The sequence below is a fragment of the Siphateles boraxobius genome, unplaced genomic scaffold, assembly GCF_051911475.1.
Source record: "Siphateles boraxobius isolate OS27281-9 unplaced genomic scaffold, OSU_SipBor_1 20, whole genome shotgun sequence".
NCBI classification, from domain to species: Eukaryota; Metazoa; Chordata; class Actinopteri; order Cypriniformes; family Leuciscidae; genus Siphateles; species Siphateles boraxobius.
In genome coordinates, this window is record NW_027508811.1 from 7232501 (window position 1) to 7254854 (window position 22354).

The 22354-nt window shown below is 37.8% G+C and overlaps 2 protein-coding genes across 9 annotated transcripts in view; both read left to right on the forward strand.

The window, feature by feature from the left end:
* The window catches only part of actn1 (actinin, alpha 1), a 44427-nt gene extending 30981 nt beyond the window's left edge, over window positions 1-13446 (forward strand). For 4 of the 8 annotated variants that reach the window (XM_077236513.1, XM_077236520.1, XM_077236515.1 and 1 more), the window contains 13 exons: window positions 970-1062; window positions 1741-1971; window positions 2082-2229; window positions 3447-3597; window positions 3685-3793; window positions 3954-4094; window positions 5614-5796; window positions 5991-6125; window positions 7004-7183; window positions 7270-7416; window positions 8603-8683; window positions 12185-12343; window positions 12429-13446. In XM_077236513.1, coding sequence (XP_077092628.1) covers window positions 970-1062; window positions 1741-1971; window positions 2082-2229; window positions 3447-3597; window positions 3685-3793; window positions 3954-4094; window positions 5614-5796; window positions 5991-6125; window positions 7004-7183; window positions 7270-7416; window positions 8603-8683; window positions 12185-12343; window positions 12429-12587 — 1917 coding nt within the window. In that variant the 3' untranslated portion in view covers window positions 12588-13446. Of the gene's footprint in view, window positions 1-969; window positions 1063-1740; window positions 1972-2081; window positions 2230-3446; window positions 3598-3684; window positions 3794-3953; window positions 4095-5613; window positions 5797-5990; window positions 6126-7003; window positions 7184-7269; window positions 7417-8602; window positions 8684-8914; window positions 8981-12184; window positions 12344-12428 lie in introns of all 8 variants that reach the window. The other 4 variants (XM_077236517.1, XM_077236518.1, XM_077236514.1 and 1 more) reach the window with 2 other exon arrangements.
* A 3301-nt stretch (window positions 13447-16747) lies between these two features.
* cox16 (cytochrome c oxidase assembly factor COX16) lies at window positions 16748-21292 on the forward strand. The gene is made up of 4 exons (XM_077236528.1): window positions 16748-16963; window positions 17509-17586; window positions 17727-17795; window positions 18832-21292. Exons 1-4 carry the CDS (start codon window positions 16901-16903, stop codon window positions 18943-18945), a joined length of 324 nt encoding a protein of 107 aa, XP_077092643.1. The 5' UTR covers window positions 16748-16900; the 3' UTR covers window positions 18946-21292.
* The last annotated feature ends 1062 nt before the right edge of the window (window positions 21293-22354 follow it).

The window sequence follows — 22354 nt, forward strand, 5'->3', positions numbered from 1 at the left end:
AGTTTCTACAAGCTGGGTGTGTGTTCCCTGCACACTCAGATCCTGTCTGCTCTTATAAGGCACGAGACTGATTGTAAACCCACCAAACAGTTCAGTATTCAACAAAACTTCCTCTGACACACCCACATCCACACCCATACACACCGTTATTGTGTGGATTGTTCTAAATGACTTTGTCCAGTAAGTGTATCAGGATAAAACAAGCTAATTTAATTAGAAAAGACAGAATTGAATTGTTTTGGTGATAGTCACAGAATAATTAGTTTTCCACAGCAGAAAAAGCTAACAAATCAAAAATCCAGGTTTGAAATGACACGAGTAGATGACAGAATTTGTATATTTTGATGACCAGTTCAGTATTAGTTGTACAAAACTATATCACTTAATTTTTGGATTTTAAACATAAAAAATATACATTTTAAAACATTTAAAAAGCGCTTTCTATAAAGTTTTTTTATATTTTTATTTTCAACACAAAGTACAAATAACAAATCAATATAAGCAACAATGGAAACTGAAAGAGCGTATGATGTTCATGGTTTTATTGTTTTTTTCCCCCCCAATTAATCAGCAATTGATCAGCATTATGTGTCAACATGGGTAACATTTCAGATTAGCATGCAAAAGAGGATCATAAAGTTGAGAGCCACTGCATGAACTCTGCATGTCACTGTCAACGATAAACTGAGCTTATCATTGTTTTCTCCTCTTCCTTTTTGGCTTTTAGAATTGTAACTCACTTCCTAACCCCCGCCCCCCCTCCCCTCCAAAAATACACACATTTATAATTAAACATGCACAGAAGGGTTATATGATATTGACGTAGCGGTTGATTGCTTTTGGTAAGGGTAATAAATTGACTTGAGCACCTCATCACACTTAAACACACAAAACCTTAACAGCGTTGCCATGGCGCTGATGTGGTTTCCACAGAAACAGAAGCAGATTCACTGTCCTTTACCCCCTCAGGCCGAGACAGCAGCCAATCGGATCTGCAAAGTGCTGGCTGTCAATCAGGAGAACGAGCAACTGATGGAAGACTATGAGAAACTAGCCAGTGATGTGAGCACACTCATTCATGTTCTGTCCTCTTCACTCCCATCCTACTCTCGTCTCGTCTCCTCATCTCTCCTATCCTGTCGTCTCAATCTGTGCTCATTTAGGGCCTGTGAGAAGTTTCAGTCATTTAAACTCAGCTAATATCTAGCACATTTACTATACAGTGTGTTCCTATGGTCATGGAAAACAGGGAATTTTAAAATACTGCTTTCCAGGCCAGGCAGTTCCGTGAAAATTAATTCAATCTTAAAAGATCTTGGAAATTTCTATATTGAATGTGAATTATTTTATGCTCCGCTATAAAATATTTAATCAGCTTTGTTAATCTTTTTGTAAGTGCAATCTCTAAATAAAGTAATAATTCCACAATAATTATATACTGTATTTAAATAAAAAATTAGGATAAAATAAAATAAATAAAACCCATGTCCAGTTTTTCAGAATGACTGGAAAAGTCATGGAAATGTATTTAAATTATATGGGAGCCCTGTATCTAATTCATAATAAAAAACAATAAATCCCATATTTAAAACCCAATCTCATTATCTCTTTTTCTCTCTACCTCCTTTATCTCATTCTGTCTGCTCCCAACTTTTTCCAATGTGTTTTATCCTCTTTTTTCCCCCTCTTTTTGTTGTTTCCTCCCTTTTTTCCCTTCTCTCTCTCTCTTGCTCTCTTCAGCTATTGGAGTGGATTCGCAGAACCATCCCGTGGTTGGAGAACCGCGTTCCGGAGAACACCATGCAGGCCATGCAGCAGAAGTTGGAGGATTTCCGGGACTACCGACGACTTCACAAACCGCCTAAAGTTCAGGAGAAATGTCAGCTGGAGATCAACTTCAACACACTGCAGACCAAACTCCGCCTCAGTAACCGGCCTGCGTTCATGCCCTCAGAGGGGAAGATGGTCTCGGTGAGAACTTAGCACAAGTATTAACTAAGTATCAACCAAAGTTTTAGAGCATCCTACTCTAATAATTCGACTTGTAATACTGGTCAGTAATGAATCGTCTGCATGTGTAGGATATCTCCAATGCTTGGGGAGGTCTTGAGGGAGCAGAGAAGGGTTATGAAGAGTGGCTACTGAATGAGATTCGCAGACTGGAGAGACTCGACCATCTTGCAGAGAAATTTCGCCAAAAAGCCGCCATCCACGAAGCCTGGACTGACGGTAACGGATAGATGAAGCAGAAACACACATGCTGCGTCCCAATTGTGCTACTTATACTATGCCCTAAAAGTATGTACACTTTTTGTGAAGGAAAAAGTAGATACTTTTGAGTGTGCAGCAGAAGAGTAGACAAGCTTTGGGACATATTATCACATAAAAAAATTGCATTTTGTCTCAACCGGCCTGTCAATAATCCTGTCACAGTTAACATTTTCATATACACCAAATTTTATTTAATTAAATTTACACTACTCAAACAATTCTTCCTACCATATCAGAAAGAAAACAAGCAGTACGTTAATTTGCCAGTCATGTGTAGGGGTGTATCTATTCACTACACGCACAGTTCCATTGAATAATAAATGACATTTAACTAAATGTCATTTAACCGAATGTACAAAGGAAACTGCTGAAATAACCACAATATTAACAACAACACTGAAATAAGATGTTTATCTGTCAGTCAGATGCGCATTAAAGTTGCGTTCCTTACTTTACCAATAGTAGACACCCACTTGAAGGTCGCAGTCGCTGTGTAATTTGTACCTTGGCTAAGACACATTAGGGGAATTATTTAAATAAAACTATAAATGAATTTAAAAATGCAGAATCGAATCGTTAATCGAATCGCATTGAATTTTATTGTGGATCGTCTTAAATCGAATCATTCTGAATCTGTAAAAATCGTTTTTGAATCGAATCGAAAACCTCTGAATCCTGAATCAGATCGTGTACCCAAAGATTCACAGCCCTGGTTGTGTGTTTTTTATTCCGAGAACTCTGCATATTAATTTTGCATAATGATGCATTTAACAGTAAGTGGCCAGACGTGTATGTATGCTATTGTGCCGTTCGTGTCTTTGTTCATTTTTATAATGTTGTTGCAAATTAAATATAAAACAGATAACATTAAATAAATATTTTTCATCAGGTTAGATATTGATTATTAATAACTCAAACCCCTTACAGTGTGTCTCTACTATCCGTCGGTCTTGCGAACATCTGCCATATTTGTAGTTCTTTTTACTCATGTTTGTAGTTCTGAACCAAATTCTCCACTAGCAATGAGTTTTTTTATCAATATCAGCTGTTATAGTAGGTCACACTCTTTTCAACAAACTATGCGTTGGGACGCAGGGACATTCTTTTTCTTTGTTTTTAAGAATTGAATTCCTCATTCTCTCTAAGGTATGGCTGATCTTTGCTGCTCCCTGTAGGTAAGGAGGAGATGTTGCAGGATAAAGACTTCGAGACGGCAACCCTCTCAGAGATCAAAGCTCTGCTGAAGAAGCACGAGGCGTTTGAGAGTGACCTTGCGGCTCATCAGGACAGAGTGGAACAGATCGCTGCCATCGCACAGGAGCTTAAGTCAGTAAACACACAGAAAATTGATTCAGACAATGCTCATTGAAGTAGTTTAATAGCTTCACTCTCACACGCATTCTTTCACTTTAGTGAGTTGGAGTACTACGACTCTCCCAGTGTAAACGCTCGCTGTCAGCGGATCTGCGATCAGTGGGATTCACTGGGAGTTTTAACTCAGAAACGAAGCGAGGCCTTGCAGGTAAAAAACTTGAAAAACATCCTTGAATTTATCATTTGTATTCTGATCTGCAGAAAACGGCTGCATCAATTCTTTGAAATACTGTCTGGGACTGTTTGTGTTTTAGTGCTGTAAGTGCACTGCACTCATGTGTGTGTCTTGGCCGTATATCTTCCCTCAGAGGACAGAGAAACTGTTGGAAACGATTGATCAGCTGTACCTGGAGTTCGCCAAAAGGGCAGCACCCTTTAACAACTGGATGGAGGGAGCCATGGAGGACCTGCAGGACACTTTTATCGTCCACACTATAGAGGAGATACAGGTATTGCACATTAATCATCCATCCATCTGTCTAATCTGCCCACCTGCCAGTCCAAACATCGACGTAATAGTGCAATTCAGTCATAAAAATTAAATTTACTGTATAATGTGGAATGTCACAGAATTTGGCAAAGTATGGCAAAGTATTGATTTTGAATGAATCAAAAATGGGGCTTAAAGGGGACATATTATGCAAAATTCACTTTTATAAGGTGTCTGAACACAGATGTGTGTCCACAGTGTGTGTGTAAACAACCACCCTATAATGGTAAAAATCCACACAATACTTTGTTTATAATCCCCATATATCATTATCAATCTCTCACAACAAGCTCAATCAATCAATCAATCAACTTTATTTTGTTAAGCACATTTAAAAACAACACGAGTTGGCCAAAGTGCTGTACAGATCTAAAAATTACTCAAACACTCAAACAGTACTCACACAAAGTGTGACCCTGAGTGAGAAGCAGCAGTCCAACATTATAACCGTAAACGAAACGATACCTGCTCTATCTCCATGCAGCATATATTTTCTGGCTCTGTGAGCATCCTAATACAGTTCACACACAAGCACCTATACAACAGTTTATAGATTAACATGACGGTACGGGCTAGTCGATGAGATGAATAAACGTAACTCACATACAACAACAACAACTTACATAAATGTACCACTAACCATTCAGAAACGTCCATGCACAGTCTAACAGTTGCAGCCTCTTCCTGAGTCTCTCCATCTGTGTCTGACTCCGGTACAAACATGTAACGCTGCACTCGCTACTGGGTATTATTGACATTTTGCCTGAGAGAAATTCGGCTGTTATGTTGTTCCAATAGTATCCGAAGCACATGTAAAGGATTGGCTGTCATCTGAACGGAGGCGGGGAGCAGCAGCTCATTTGCATTTAAAGGGACACACACAAAAACTGCGCGTTTTCCCTCACACCAAAAAAGGGGCAACTTTGACAAGCTATAATAAAAAAGCTGGGTGGTATTTTGACCTGAAACTTTCACAGACACATTAGGACATCAGAGATTTATATTACATCATGTGAAAATGGCCATAATAGGTCACGTTTAATCAAATCGCGAGATGGACTAGTCTAGTGTCTATGACTATAAAATCACAAAAATACAGTCTTTAAATATGAAATCAGTATGCGTGGAGCAGAAAATGCACAAAATGCTAAATTATCTCAGCATCTGTCTGTCCATCCATGTCTGTCCATCCATCCATCTGCTGGATTTCAAGTGTGACTGTAAAGTGTTCTGGTGCATTTCATATAAAAGTTGATGTAAGAGTGAAAATTGAAATGTTGCAGAGGAGGAATGTTTCAGAAAGTTATAGCACCTCTCTTTTGTGTGTGTGTGTGTGTGTGTGTGTGTGTGTGTGTGTGTGTGTGTGTGTGTGTGTGTGTGTGTGTGTGTGTGTGTGTGTGTGTGTGTGTGTGTGTGTGTGTGTGTGTGTGTGTGTGTGTGTGTGTGTGTGTGTGTGTGTGTGTGTGTGTGTGTATCAGGGACTCAGCACAGCCCATGAGCAGTTTAAAGCCACACTGCCTGAGGCAGATAAGGAACGACAGGCCATCCTGGGCATCCATAATGAAATTGCTAAAATTGTGCAGACATACCACGTCAACATGGCTGGCACCAACCCCTACACCACCATCAACCCCCAGGAGATCAATGCCAAATGGGATAAGGTTTGAGCACAATTCGTCTTCAGAATATAAACTTGTGCAGGCAAAACAGAAGAGAATCAGAGTTTTCAGACAAATATATGAAACGCATGAATTTATGTTTTATTTGTAAGAAAACGGTTACAAGAAGAGATGCTTAACTCAACTCCACACTGCTTTCTCCTAATCTCCTTTTCTCTCTCTCTCTCTCCTCTCAGGTGAGGCAGTTAGTACCCCAGAGAGATCAGGCCCTGGTCGAAGAACACGCTCGTCAGCAGAATAATGAGAGACTGCGCAGACAGTTTGCTAATCAGGCAAATGTTATTGGGCCCTGGATCCAGACCAAGATGGAGGTGGGACATGAGCTAAATTAACAGAAAATTAATCACATTCTCTTATGGTACTGTCAGAGAACTGAGAAAAGTCAAAAATGTTCTTGGTGAGTAGCTTACATACACGGTCACACGTGTAGTTGATTTACATAAAATACCTTTCAAATGTTTGGGGTTAGGGCGAGTTTAAAAAAAAAGGAAATGAATACTTTTATTCATCAAGGATGCATTAAATTGATCAAAAAAGACTGTAAGACATAATGTTATAATGTTTCAAAAGATTTCAAATAAATGCTTTTTTTTAAACTTTCTATTAATCAAAGAATCCTGAAAAAATGTATCACGGTTTCCACAAAAATAGTATGCAGCACTGCTGTTTTCAGCATTGATAATAATAAGAAATGTTTATTGAGCAGCACATTAGAATGATTTCTGAAGGATCATGTGACACTGAAGACTGCTGAAAATTCAGCTTTACCATCACAGGAATAAATTATATTTTAAAATATATTAAAAATGAAAACAGTTACAGTTTACAGTTAAAACAGTTTAATTACTTATTTAAATGATATGTTTACATAGGATATATAAGTTGGAGCAAAGTAGACACAGAACTATCTAGTTTAAAATTCTATCGGATTCTACTCATCTAGTTCTTCAATAATTTAAGTCATACATTTGAAGGTATTTGCCCTTATGAAATTTTTCCTGAGGTTAACAGTGAGATGAAGTCAATCATGGAAAAGAATGCATCCGATACTGCTAAATTAGCTCTGAAATATCATTTGGGTGGCCTCAGAAAAAATGTGTAGGGAAAACCCCTATACACGGAGGCAGAGATTCTGGAAGAACTGTCATTGTCCTCTTATTTTAAATTTGTTTTAATGTTTAATCTTCAGGAAATTGGCCGAATCTCTATTGAGATGCACGGTACCCTGGAGGATCAGCTGACCCACCTGCGGCAGTATGAGAAGAGCATAGTAAACTACAAACCAAAGATTGACCAGCTAGAGGGAGACCATCAACTAATACAGGAAGCACTTATATTTGACAACAAACACACTAATTACACAATGGAGGTATATACGCACAAAAACTCTCAAATGCTTATTTCCAACCCCCCTAGTGCATTTGTATGTTCCTGACATCTCTTTTCTTCCTCTAGCACATCCGTGTAGGTTGGGAGCAGCTCCTCACCACCATTGCTCGCACCATTAACGAGATCGAGAACCAGATTCTGACCCGTGACGCCAAAGGCATCAGCCAGGACCAAATGAATGAGTTCAGAGCCTCGTTCAACCACTTCGACCGAGTCAGTATAACACTGCACAGTCCAACACCACAGCTTAACATCATTAAGAGCAGTAGGACGTCTGAGACTGTAACTTGGTCAATTCATCTGAGTTGTTACCAACAGAGAATCGCATGATTACATTTAATTTTGTGATTGGCTGCTGCGATACCTTGTGTGGTACCTTGCAGACTCGGGCAAAATTTAGAGTTTAAGAATTTTGCTTCCTTTTAGCACACATTTTCCATTTGAATTTAATTATGTGCCACATGAAGTTAAATTGGAATGACAGAAAGTAGAATTTACTGAATTGTGATTTAAAGAAATTCATTAGGTAATGGCACATGTTTTGCTTCAAGGCTTTTTTCTTCCAGACAAGACCAACAAAGTTTATCGTGCCAAAATGATTACCTCAATAACTTGTTTTAACAATAAAAATTAAAAATTGGGCAAGATAAAATTGGTTAGTCTTATCAGATTTAAAAAAAAAAAATTTTAAAGCTTCAAGTTTCAAGGATTTTTAAACCTTACAGACTTAGAAAATGTGAATTTCTTTGATTTTCAACTCATTTTAATTCTACTTCCTTTCATTCAAATTTCAATTCCACATCATGTTTACTACTCAGGAATTGAGTTTTAGTTTTAAAAGACTTTTCATTTCAATTCTAAGTGGAGCACAACCAATTGCTCAAATATTTGACGTATCTGTCATCTCAGGCAGGCAAAATGACCAAAATGCACAAGTATCTGAATTTTGACTTTCATAGAAATGCATTTATATTATTGACCTGATTTGCATAGAGTGGAATTAAAGTATGTCACCCACACGTCCCAGATTACAGGCTGCCACGCTAAAACCTAACGCTGCACTAAAAACCCACGCAGTGCCACCCAAGACACCTTAACATCGATAAAACTGCACAACATATTTGACCGTTAACCGAGCACAGCAGGCCCAGATTTTGAGCATCACATATTAGATATGTCCTCACAGTCACCCCCACCCCCCTCCCTCTCACAGCACAGTATTGTACAGTTTGTCCTAACGTTTGTGCACTTTCTCTTCTTTTGTCTTCTCGTTTTTCTCTTCTGCATGGACCCTCTTCACCCCTCCACATGTCTGCATGACATTCCCCCACCCCTCCCATGTGTGTGCTGCATGTCCACGCTGTTGACCTCTGACCCTGCCCACGGCTCTGACACCCAGGACCACTCGGGCGCACTGGGCGCTGAGGAGTTCAAAGCCTGCCTTATCAGTCTGGGCTTCGATATCGGGAACGACGCACAGGTACACACACACCGACACCAGCCAGGGGGTTCTGCCATTAACCACACTCTTTTTGTTTTTTTCCCTTTCTACTCTGTTTTTCTTTTCGCTCTCGGTCTTATTTTTTCCAATTTTCTCTCAATCCTTCCTCTAAAATGACTTCCTTCACTTATACTCCTCCCATCCTCTTTCGCTCTCCATCTTTCTCTCCACTACTACCTGGCTCTGTTTGTTCCTCGTGGGTTCCTGTAGAAGAGAACAGGCATGATGGATGCAGAAGACTTCAGAGCCTGCCTCATCTCCATGGGTTATAATATGGTAAAGCAGAGAGTTCAAATCTCCATGGGTTGTGATCAGGTTAAACTAAGTGTTTAGGTCCCCGTGGATAATGAACTGGTAAATCATATAATCTGAATATTTTGTAATATGGATAAATTGATAGTTACAATCCCTCTGGATTAATCTGGTAAAGAGATTTAGAAATCTAAATGGTATAACCTGGAAAATTATAGATTTATGTTCAGCATATAATATGGTAAAGCAGTTATAATCTCCAAGTGTTCTCAGTTAATGCAGAGTTATCATTTGGTTTAGGATGAATTTCCTGAACTCTTGGATAGTTACAACTATGTGGGTTACTATTTGAGAAAGTTACTTAAGTATTACTGGGAAAAAGTACAATGAACTAGTAAAAATGTCCATGGATTGTAGCCTAATTCAATCCATATGGAATATAACTCATTATAAATTGAAGATATATGTTGTAAAACAGAGATTTACAATCTACTACATGGTATAAACCCAGAAAAAATCAAGATTTATCTACATGGGGTATCCATCTTATTTTTAACATAAGAGTAGGTGCGGCCATTTGTAACTTGAATGTGCAAAAACAGTCCGTTATCCTTGCAAACTGATATAGGTTATCATATTATTTTAAAGGGGTCATGACATGAGAAATCAGATTTGCATTGATCTTTTGACATCTAAGAGGTTTTTGTGCCATTAAAACATCCTGAAATTTTCATAGCTTAAAAAATCCTCCTCATTATAAACAAAGCATTTATTTAATCAAACTCCAAAAACAGCTTGTTCTGATATTGGCTGACATGTTACGTCACACGGGCAGATACATTTGCATATGCCTGCCTCCAGAGCAAGATATCGATGAATAGTTTTACATTAGCACACCATAGGCCATGCCCACTAGCTTTCAGTTGCTTGTAGGGGAATTACAGTTAGACCCCACGAAGAGACCAATATGCACAATGAAGTCCAGGAGTCAAAGCTGAGGTTCACTGAGTTTACTGAAGACAAAGTTCTCCAGACTTCCATAGGCTGTAGAAAATGAGAAAGAGGATCCAGCCTCGAAATAACTTGGGATACAGAAACACTAGTACTTATAGTCATATTTTTGATCAGTTGACGTCATTTCTACAGGTTCTGATAGGTTAACAGTACAGATAATTCAAGCAGCATCTGAGCAGGGTATTCTGTTCTTTACGCAAATGGGGTCATTTAAAGACATTATATTTGACACGCTTTGTTCTGTATTCGTAAGAAACTTTGGTAAGGGTCAGTCGTAAGTTGATCTGGGATGCTGTTGAATTCTCCTGGAGTCTATTCCTTTGGCATAGTCACATGCTTCTCATACTAAGAATCCCTGCAGACAATAAGATAAAACAGGCAATATCTTTTCCCGTTTTGTCAGGACTTCACTGGAGAAGAACATGAAAACAACATCCACACAGAGCATTGATACAAACTTCTACATTATTCATTGTTATATTTTAACATGTAGTGACCAATGGTGCTAAAAGTCCTAAAAGAATTACACATGCTAAGTATGCAAACGTGTTAGTGGTTGCATCATACATGCAATGCTTTATTGACCTTCATGACCTAACATGTCTCATACAGCTATCACCTGAAGAGTAGAATAAAATTAATAAGAATAAAGTTTTCTTTCTACAAAATATGACTGTTGGTTAATGTACTTGTCTGAGAAAATTCATTAATTACATAACAAGTAGATATTTATTCTCTGGAAGCCGGGCTAATTGAGCAAATACTGTGACTGCATTCCTGACATGGGTCAGACCCTCAGTCACCTCTCAGATACCAAATACAGACATTGCCTGTAACAGAAATATCAGGATAGTAAAATAAAATGTAAATCCACTTCCTTCACACTTAACGGCTGATATTTGCCTACATTAGATGTGAGCGTTGCGTTGTGTCAAAAGCAAATAGAACAGCGTGTTCAGTTTCTGACAAGCTCATTTTCATCTCTGACCAGTCTTCAGAAGGATCCCAGCGTCAGGAAGTAGTGGATGGTTTATTGTAATGGTGTCCTGGATCACTTTGAAGGATTATGATTGTTTGGAGCATTTGTTTTGTAATCGAGGCACAGTGTGATAGGGAGTTGCCAAATAACTTTTGTTGAAAGATGGAGCAGCCAATCATAAGTGACTGTTTACTGACAAGCCTTAAAGGAGCCGCCCCTTTAAAACAGATCATTACAGACAGAGGGTCAGAATGAGAGATAGAAATAATATTTTTTTTTTTTTTGCTAAAAACTTTATTAACATTATAAGTGAACCTCAAGGAACATATTAAAATAATAAGGAAAATTCCATGTCATTGCCCCTTTAATTTATTATACTCATAAACGCACTGGTTTGTAACACAAATAGTTTAACAGTTTACAGTTTTCACAGGAAGTAGCTTACTTCCACATTGACAAATAAGGTGGATACTATGGTAATAAACTGCATGCATTATCTGGTAAGGCAGAGTTATGTGGTTAAGGGAAGACTTCCTGAACTCTTGGTTAGTTCCATCTATGTGGTTCAGTGTTATTTTTGTATTTATATAACATAGTATTTATTAAGAATTATAATTATAATTATTCATTTATTTCTATATCTTCATTGTAGTTTTAAGTTTTTGTTCTTGTATGTGCTTTTGTAATTTGTATTTGTCACATGTAAATACACGTCTGTATTTTTTTTACATGGTTTTAATGATTTTTTTCAATTGTAGTTTTAGATATTTTAGTACTTCAACATACAATTATTTATTTGTATGCCTTTCCCCCCTCCTTTTCTTTTGCAATGACCAATAGCAATTTTTTAGTTTTAGTTATTATTTGAGAAATTACTCAAGTATTTCTGGAAAAAGTAGCATGAGCTGGTAGAGAAAAGTCCAAGGATTGTAAATTAAACTACAGTAGTCAACGAGTGGATCAAAAAAGTTCATCAAAGTTGTCCTAAGACAAGAACGGGTATTGTTCAAAATTCATGTATAACTTTGATTTAAGGTTTTAATCCACTTCATATGTTGACTACTGTAAATTATAATCCCTCAAACTGTTATCTCTAATCTGGTAGAGTTATTGAGAAAGAGTAACTTGATTCCTGAAAAAAAGAAAAAAGTAGAAGCATCAGCTATGCTAACCCAGTGACAACCCTTCGTATTGTTTTCATAGTGATTTTTAGGAAGAATTTCTCTGTTCTGTAGGGAGAGGCGGAGTTTTCCCGCATCATGAGCATTGTGGATCCTAACAGACTGGGATTGATCACATTCCAGGCCTTTATTGACTTTATGTCTCGTGAGACGGCCGACACGGACACCGCTGATCAGGTCGTGGCATCGTTTAAAGTCCTTGCTGGAGACAAGGTACATAATACAACATCCAAAAGACATTTTCCTGTTTTAAAACGTTTAAATTACTAACCAAGTGAATAACTCTTATCTGGTGCAGAACTATATCCTGGCGGATGAGCTGAGACGCGAGCTCCCCCCTGACCAGGCTGAGTACTGCATCGCCCGCATGACGCCTTACTCCGGCCCTGACACCGTCCCGGGAGCTCTCGACTACATGTCCTTCTCCACCGCCCTCTATGGGGAGAGTGACCTCTGAACCGTGACCCCCGGATGTGGGGTCAACCTGCCTTCTGATACAAATACACACAAATACGCATATTCATAAACACACACACATAGCTTGCACTCCATGAGAGTAAAAGTGGCTCTTCAGTGCTGATCTAGCACCAACAAGCAAGCAGAACTGGTCCCAGATCAGCCAATCAGAGCAGCTTCCATCAGCACCACACAATGATGTTCGGTCATTTTTGTATCCTCCTATCAGCCCAGGCCCTTTCTGTGTGTCATATACGACTTCCTGCTCTTTTTCCAGCCGTGTTCATGAAGTCTGTCTTGCCTGTCTTGGGAATTGTGTGTCACAGTGATAAAGCTTAATGGCGTCTACACATGCAAGATCCTACTTCTCACTGAAGTCGTAATTGAGTATGTCGCAGAGAGAAAAGGAAACAGGACATGAAATTCTAATACACTTCTCTCCATGTAAATGTGCAATATGCAACAAATGGTTAAAAATATACACAATAACACATGGTAGGCAGCATCATGTTATCGTTGTGACCTATGACCCATGTGATACTATGTGTTCAGATTGGTACACTTTTTTACATGCAGTAAATGCTTGTTGATGAGAATGCTTTTCGATCATTCTCTTGTGACGGTGAGTCAGATTTCATGAACAGATCTTCGCCTTTCTGCTTCCATGTGCAACATTGAAAAACTCCCTCCCCCAGAGGAACGTTTTCTGTATTTTTACTTCTTATTTTGTTTTGTTTTCCTCTTCATAAAGGAATAAAGTTAACATATTTTATTATACAGAACAAAAAAAGGTATTTTTCTTCACCTTATTAAAAAACTTTAAAAAAAATTATGAAAATTTAAATAAAGAAACAACCACACTTGTGTGTTTGTGTATTTTAACTGCTTGTATCAAGGAGAAATGTGTTCTATGAACTTGAGATGATGCTTTGTTTTAATGTAAAAAGGAAAGAACAATTAGGTATATCGTTTTCAAAACTGTCATTATACATCTTGACAACACCGTTTTCTTCCCGTGACATTTCCTATTTAAACAGGAATTAGAGGCAGAACATATAAGGACCAAATTCCTATACTTTCAGATCATGAACATAATTAGATTACATTCTTGATAAAGTACGTTCATTTAAAGGTGGGGTATGTGATTTGGAAAACGACCGGCAGATTTTTGAAAATACACAATTCAAATGGCCCTACATTCTTTCCTCCAACGTTGACCCTGACTCCACCCATTCGAAGAACATGGACGCGCAATCATGCACGAGCGAAAACTCAGATGCGCGAGAGATTGTAATAATGACGATTTACTACTAATCATGGAACCGGCTTTACTGACTTCTAGGTGGTCTTGGAAAAGATTGGCTGGAGTTTTTTGAGTCCTGCCCATTCCACAGATGAATTCCACAGCTTCATTTTCATTTCAGTGCTTCTAACTCAGTGGCTGTAAGTGGGTTAGGAATAGGATTTCTTGGATTTATATCATTAAAATAGTCCAAGTGAATACAGTGGCTCAATATTAAGTTTATCAAACGACGAGAACACTTTTTGTGCACAAAAAAATAAAAATAAATAACGACTTTATTTCAACTATTCATTTCATTCTCTCTGGGCCTCCAGTCAGTTCACTAGTTTAGTATGAAGGTCGAGAGCACGTAGATGTGAATCTGAGAACTTGTACAATAAATATTCGTACTTGTACGCGAACATGTACACTCACAGCTCCGATGTGAAAACCTGTAAAATAAAAATGTGAACTTGAACGCTGAGATTTGCACTCGCAGACAATAGTCACAAACCTGTATTCTGAATTTGAAGCTGCAGACAAGCAGTCACAAATGTGTAAAATGCCATTCAGATACAACGACAGACACAAACTTGTAAAACAATTTTCACATCTTCTAACATTCAAATTCGCAGTACACTATGGCGTTATTTTTTAGTCAAAAGTTATGAGCGTGTAAGACATGCTCACGAGCACATTATGTTATTTCACACGCGCAAAAATGAACCTTCAGCAGTATGGCGGCAAATCAATGCCAATAATAATCGAGCGTGTGTACAGATAGCTGCGAGCGAGCGCCTGGCATACTCTCATAGGTTAACTCTGCTTGTACAGTGGAATCCTGCTCGCGCGCAGCGGCTTCTGCTCGCGGAGTGCTGTTTTGCTCGCGCAGTGGATTTCTGCTCGCTCAGCTGATTTCTGCTCCCTCGAGTCTACATGACTTTTGACAATTTGGGGGCGGAACAAAGGAGGGCACTGAGCAGGATTCCACTGTACAAGCAGAGTTAACCTATGAGAGTATGCCAGGCGCTCGCTCGCAGCTACCTGTACACCTCTCGGTTGTTGAATTTGTGCGCGAGTACTTTTATCATGCCAGCTGAAGGTTCATTTTTGCGCGTGTGAAATAACATAATGTGCTCGTGAGCATGTCTTACACGCTCATAACTTTTGACTAAAAAATAACGCCATAGTACACCCTCAAGTAGGCACTTGCAACTTCTCAAATCTGTCACTGCAAGTTCAAATTTCGCGCCTTGACTTTTGCTACTCTTTTCGCGATATATTTCGTGTTTCGTGTTTGTTTAATGTTTAAACAAATAATGTGATAATGTTTCGTGACATCATCACGTATAACAGAAGTCCTATTTCATTGGCTAGGCGCCAACCAATAAAACGGCTCCTTTGAACACCCCCGCTCCCGCCCCCGCCCCCCTTCCTCTCTCGCCGCCACTGAATTGCAAGTGCACAAGTCAGTTTTGCACGTAATATATCGCGAAAAGAGTAGCAGAAGTCAAGGCGCGAAATTTGAACTTGCAGTGACAGATTTGAGAAGTTGCAAGTGCCTACTTGAGGTTGTACAGCGAGTGTGAATGTAAGAACAAGTGCAAATATATGTTACAAGTTGTGTCTGTCGTTGTATGTGAATGGCATTTTACACATTTGTGACTGCTTGTCTGCAGCTTCAAATTCAGAATACAGGTTTGTGACTATTGTCTGCGAGTGCTAATCTCAGCGTTCAAGTTCAGATTTTCATTTTACAGGTTTTCACATTGAAGCTGTGAGTGTACATTTTAGCGTACAAGTACGAATATTTATTGTACAAGTTTCTCAAATTCACATCTACGTGCTCTAGAGTTTTGCTACTAATTTACCTTCATAGTTTAACAGCATGATCTGTTGTTGTACGTCACACACATCACCCACATGACCAGCGTCGGCCAATAGTGAGCCTAACAATTAAACTAGTTTAACTGACTAGAGGCCCAAAGAGAAGGAAATGAATAGTTGAAATAAAGTCGTTATTTATGTTTGTTTTTGCGCACAAAAAGTATTCTCGTCGCTTGATAAACTTAATATTGAGCCACTGTAGACACTTGGACTATTTTAACGATGTCTTTAACAACTTTTGGAGGCCGGCAAGTTTCAATCCCTCAAGAAGCCTATGGACTAGTATGGCGGAGTGATCCAGCTCTCAGATTTCATCAAAAATATCTTAATTTGTGTTTAGAAGATGAACGAAGGTCTTACAGGGTTGGAACAACATGAGGGTGAGTAAATACTGACAGATTTTTCATTTTTGGGTGAACTATCACTTTAAATGTCCCCCAACTAAGCAAGCCGAAAGCCAATGGCAAAGGCGAAAAAGGCGACAGGGGCAAGGAACCAAAACTCCATCAGGTGACAGAATGGAGAAAAAAAAAACTTGGGGAGAACCCGGGCTCAGTCGGGGGGCCAGTTCTCCTCTGGCCAACGAACGAACAGTGTATGATTATGATTCAGGCAGCATTATATGCCAGAAGTCAGATTGGATTGGAACATCCATTGGAACATCAGCATACAGATGGCCTCAAAGCTAACAGACATGGACTAAAAACCACACACTCTTATTCTGATTTCATGAATTTCATTATGTCTTCTGGCATTAAGATTCTGGCTAATTTTATTTCAAATTGTTATTTTCATGACAAAGAATAATTAAATCAAATATCTAATTAAAGTGATTAGTTTACATGCTCTAGAGTTTCTAATAAAGATATGTATCACGCTAATTTATAATTAAACCGACTAAACCTGATAAGGTGCTTTCAACTGTAATTATTATTCACAGTATCTTAATCAATGCCCTCATTTTTAAAGTGGAACCCATTACTCCTTTCTTAGTTCCACACGGACGGCAAATGAGGCTGCACGACACCGCTGCAAGGATTGTGGGTTTACATGGCTGCGCTCAGTGAATTCATGCTGATTTATATCCTACTGACTTTATTCTGAATAATCTGAATTTGTGAAATGACGTGCACGAACACATAAACATGTGGAATCAAGTTCGTAAACTGCAAAAGAACAAAACCATGAAATATGGGATCCCGATGCTGGTGAGCGTTTTAATGTAGCTTCGTGTATGCTGGATGAGCTAATATCATCAAGTCTTTATAGTTATGTATTTGTGTGTGACCTGAACTTTAGTAATTATTAGACTGAGATCGTGATTTAAATAATGCTTATTATAATAATGGGAGTAGTAATAATGTAGAGGTTGATTAATTGACCGTCAAAGCAAAGGTCATATAGTGTGATGTAATTTTTTGTCCAATATTAGTAATATTTGATGAAGTTTTTATTAAAGGTTTATAAGAGTGCACTGTGAGGTTTATTTAGTAGTAAAAAGAAAATGTATGTCAATCAATTCATTAATGCCTAAAACAATAAAAAATAATTACAGGAGCATATTCTCAGATAATTCAGTTCTAAGTTTCAGATTTCGACAAATAATGTGTTTTTTTCATTGTGGATACTGATGATATATCAGTTTTTCAATGTGCAATATTTACAAGTTCTAGTTTCTATTTACAGGATAGTTTCTGCCATTGTACATAATGAGGTAGACTGGAACTCATATTTGAATGTTTATTTTCTGAAGCTTCTGGTCGTGGGAGGATCGTTTGGATTGAGAGAATTCACTCAGATTAGGTATGATGCGCAGAAGATCAAAAGGAAGGTATGTGAAACTTAACAGACTAAAATATAGCATCTGCCAAACAGACAGAACTGATTTCTGCTGTTAAATACAATCTCTTAACATGCTATTATTATACTTCTTTCATGTAATTATTATTATTTTATCATGTTTTTTTCTAGCTGGACCCGACACTGGAAGCCCGGGTGAACACTCAAAAACAGTCCGTCATCCTTGAGGAGGAGTATGAGGTATTGAGATCTGTGTTCGTACACTGTTTTATAGTGCTATAATGTTTTGAAGAGCCATCTGCTGTTTTGCTGCCTGCAGTATGGATGTTATGTTTATTTGGTAGTGAGTTTGTGGTAGCTTAATTGTTAAACATCTGGCTTGTTAAATGCAATGGGTGCAGGTTTGGATCTGACGCAGGGTGACTCAGGAAATTTTTTTGTAAAGCAGGACGTAACACGTAACACTAGGTTGCTCCAGTGAGACTCACTGACCCGGTACGTTTTTTGGACGGAAATTGTCTAGTTAGCTCTTTAGTCCCAACTAAGTGCACTAGATGGCACTTGGTTCATTTATTATCTCAATTGCAGGCTGTGGGTGTTTGAGGCTGTCCACTGTTCTGCAAAAACACACTTTCATTATGCTGCAGTGGTGTTTCTCTCTGCCTTTCAAACATTCATTTTTTTTGCTTTTGAGCCATTTTAAGAAGTTTACAATGCCATTAAATGTGACCTTCGGCTACCAGGCAAGTAGTAGAAGAGCGCCCTCAAGTGGAACCAGGGAAGATGACTTATTATAAGCAACTTCACAGCTGCTCATTATATTAGATGATAAATAGGTGTCATCCTCAGTATTTTATATTAGATTTCACATTGACCCACCATGAATCATTTATGATAAACAAACGCTCTGCTTCAGCGTATAATACATTTTAAAATGTATTATAATAGAAAACATTTATTTTAAAGTGTAGGAATAATTCACAATATTACTATTTTTACTGTACTTTTCATCAAATAAATGCAGCCTTGGGTGAGCATAAAAGGCTTTTAAAAACATAATAAAAAAAAACTTTTTACTTGAACTGTAGCATTCAGGACATTTAATAATTTAGCATGACTTGATTAGAAGTTTAATGCATTTTCAATGCTTTTATTCTTGACTTCTGATTGCCATTTAGCATGATTTGTGCTTTGATTTTGCATTTGATTTGTGGCTAAAACTGGCTATGGTAAAAAGAGTAATTTTGATGCAATCCAATCACTTTTATTTCTGCAGAAATTGAAAGATATGGACTTGGGTGGATGGCAGAACATCCGTGGCCCTCGTCCCTGGGAGGATTCCAGGGAGAGCCAGGACCAGCAGCGATCAAGGCTCAATAAAGGCACATAGAATGAATATGTGTATAGTATGCTGTATAATATGTGTGTTACCTTGTCAGTTCACATTTACAGTAATACATAACTCATTTATACCCATTAGTGCGTTTGAGTGATAATATATTCCCATGTTCTTTCAATGGTGCAAACAGAATCAGTGCTGGATGAATGGTGTACAGTCTAATGGAAGTAGGCATGAATGACCCTCTATACTTTAAAACTGTATTTGATTATCGAGATTTGAAAAACTTGCGGTACATACTACGTAAATACTGTCCAGAATGGAGGAAAGTTAGCAACAATCTCACGCAGGCGAGTTTATATATATGTTTACTGTATATACTAGGTAGCTTTAAAAAATTGATAGATATTTTACAGGGTTCAACAGTAAGCATTTCCCCCCCCAAAAAATTGTAATCCCACCTCCAAAGATTAAGCAATTTGTAAATAGTTTTTATCAATCCATTTTGTATATTTTAGTGAATATTTTTGTGAATGTGAACTTGCATTTTTATATTTTCAATTATAAATTATTACATTTTCTTTACAAAAATGACTGGAAACACTTTATAATAATTTAACCCATTAGTTAACATGATTTTATATATTATCTCACATTAATTTAAATGAGCGATACATTTCATACTTATAATAGTTAAAAAATACATTAAATAGTTAGTTTAGGTCCATTAAATAATGATTTTACAATCGAAGGATAAATGTAACAGTATGTATCAACATAAACAACACCAGACAGAAAGAACAACAGAAAGCATTGAAGGGCTTAAATACACAGGCCGACAAACTAGGTACAAAACAGGTAGTAATGGTGGGAACAAAAGACAAGCACTTTTGATTTTAGTAAAGCATTTGTAAATGTTGAATTTAAAATTAATTGAGATGCTTTAGAAATATTTTTCATTGTTAGTTCACGTTAACTTATCTAATCTTAACAAGTGAAAATTTATTGTAAAGTGCTACCTAATTATTATTGCAAAAATATTTCTTTGTGAAAAGAAACTATGCAGCAAGATGGATATTAACTATTATGCAGTTTATCACATTTTTACTGGTGGTTTCCATATGACTATCAAGTCGTTTCTTGCAATTTTGACAAAAACCTATTTATGCTAGCCAGCAAAATTTGCAACAATGATGTACAGTACATCTCAGAAAACCAAATTTTCAAGGCACGAAAGTGGATGTACAGGATCAATGTGGCATTAAAGAACTAGACTGAAAGGACCAGTGACTGTCGTGTTTGTTCAACTGGACCAAAATTCTCTCACACTGGCCCAAGACCAGCTGGCAATCCTTATTGCTGAGCCGTGTCTGCGATGTATATTATAATTTATGGTGATTATCCTTCCCCACGAACTTGTTGGTTTACTGTATCTTTCTTTATGGCTGTTGTGCCTTGTATGCTACTCAGCGTTGTTATTCACCTGTTCGTCATCTGTATGGCATAAACACAACAGTGAGAAAAATATCACCTCCTGCTGCTTTAATCAATGCCTACACCTATGCTTGTGTAATTTAAAAGGTTTAATCTTTGGGGGATGCATTGCGTCCAACTGTGAAGCAGCACACGGTCTTGATTCAGTCCTGGAGTGCACATGCATCTCCGACAGGATCCGGTCACAGGCTGCTGCTCTCAGGCTAATGTTAACGCCAGCACTGACTCATCTGTGTGATGTGAAGCTTTGTTCCGAGGCACATTTTAACAAGCCCCTGCTGACTTTCCCTCCTTTCCCTCGTCACTCTCCTGCTGGAAATTCCAGCACTGTCATATCATGTGCTCCGTCACTTTAATTGCTCAAGTGGGAATAATCCTCAGGGGCCGAAGGGAACACGTCAACAAATCTGAGTATCCTCAGGGGGCATTAAAGCCACTCATGTGTCCAGTCCAAGTCAAAACAGTGTTGACGGGGAAAGGCTCTAATATGTTTCAATAAGCTTTTGAGATGTTTTGGCTGGTCAGGTGAGGAGCACAAAAAGTGACTAATTAATTTGACATGACAAGTGTTGCTGTAGCAAAGAAGTGAATGTATTGCAGTGAATTCTTTGCTGGACATTCATTTGAAACTGTTTAACATATTTTTGCATTAGCCTATCAATTAATATAGTAATAATGTGACCTTTCTTTTGTGTTTTGCACACTGAGTGTTTGTTATGATTTGGTCTTTGAATAAGGTACTTGAAGATGTGGTTAGTGCTCTTTCTCTATTTATTTATTTTGTGTATATTTATATTTTATTCGTTTTGTATTAATACTAACATATACTATGTCTATCTCTCAAAAGTTTGGGGTCAGTAAGAATAAAAAAAAAATGTATTTTAAAATAAATATCTTGTTCTCACCAAGGCTCCATTTATTTGATTTAAAAATAAATAAACAAGTATTGTGAAAAATCACCATTAAAAATAACATTTCTATTTGAATATTTTTGTTAATCCAATTTCTTCCTTAAAGCTGAATTTTCAGCATTATTACACTAGTTTTCAGCTTCAGATTGTTCTTCAGAAATCATTCTAATATGCTGATTTGATGCTCAAGAAACATTTCTTATTGTTATTCGTGTTGAAAAAAGTTGTGCTACTTAATATTTCAAGATTCTTTGATGAACAGAAAGTTCAAAAGAACAGAATTAAAATGGAATAGAAAATTATAAATATAAAGTTCGGTCATGAAACTCTAGATGGCGCAGTCTGATAGGTCCTTAACTCAATCTTTTTGCAATCACATCAAGGCATAGCTGATTGGTTCCTGCTGTATCAGTAGCCAATGGGCTCACTGCTCAACCTTTTAATACTTGGTCACCAGTTGCAGTGCACTTTCAGAAACCCCCCACCTTCCCCAGCTCCACCTGTATAGATCTGCTATGGGTCATTCATGTACGCTACAGCAGCAGCATGTCTTGCTTGCTCACAGCAGTGTGTTACGTGTCTATTAGCAGTAGCAAGTCCTGTCCTTAGTATTAATTTCTTAAAGAAAAATATCTTGTTGACCCCAAACTTTAGAACAGCATGTGTGTGTATACTATATAGTATTTTTACTGTATATTTGATTTACATTTAGAAGTAACATGAAAGTAGTCTAGTGGAAGGTCAGAGGAACGGCCGATGTTTGACTAAAGCACCTTTAAAGCTTTAAAGAGTGTAATTTCTAGCAACACCAGAAATAATGGAAAGCAGATAGGAAAAAGCGTTTACAACAAACACTTTTATCCAAAACATTTTTAAACTCATCACTGTCAACCGCAATGCTTGTTTGTATATTACTGGATTTCTTTTTTTAGCCCAAATCCTTGCTCAAAAACCCAGACATGACAGAGCTGTGATCTTAACAACTCCTCAGTCGCCTCAACCTGACATGTAGTGGCGACTTGAACCCGTAACCTCTTCCGCCCAGATCCTTGACC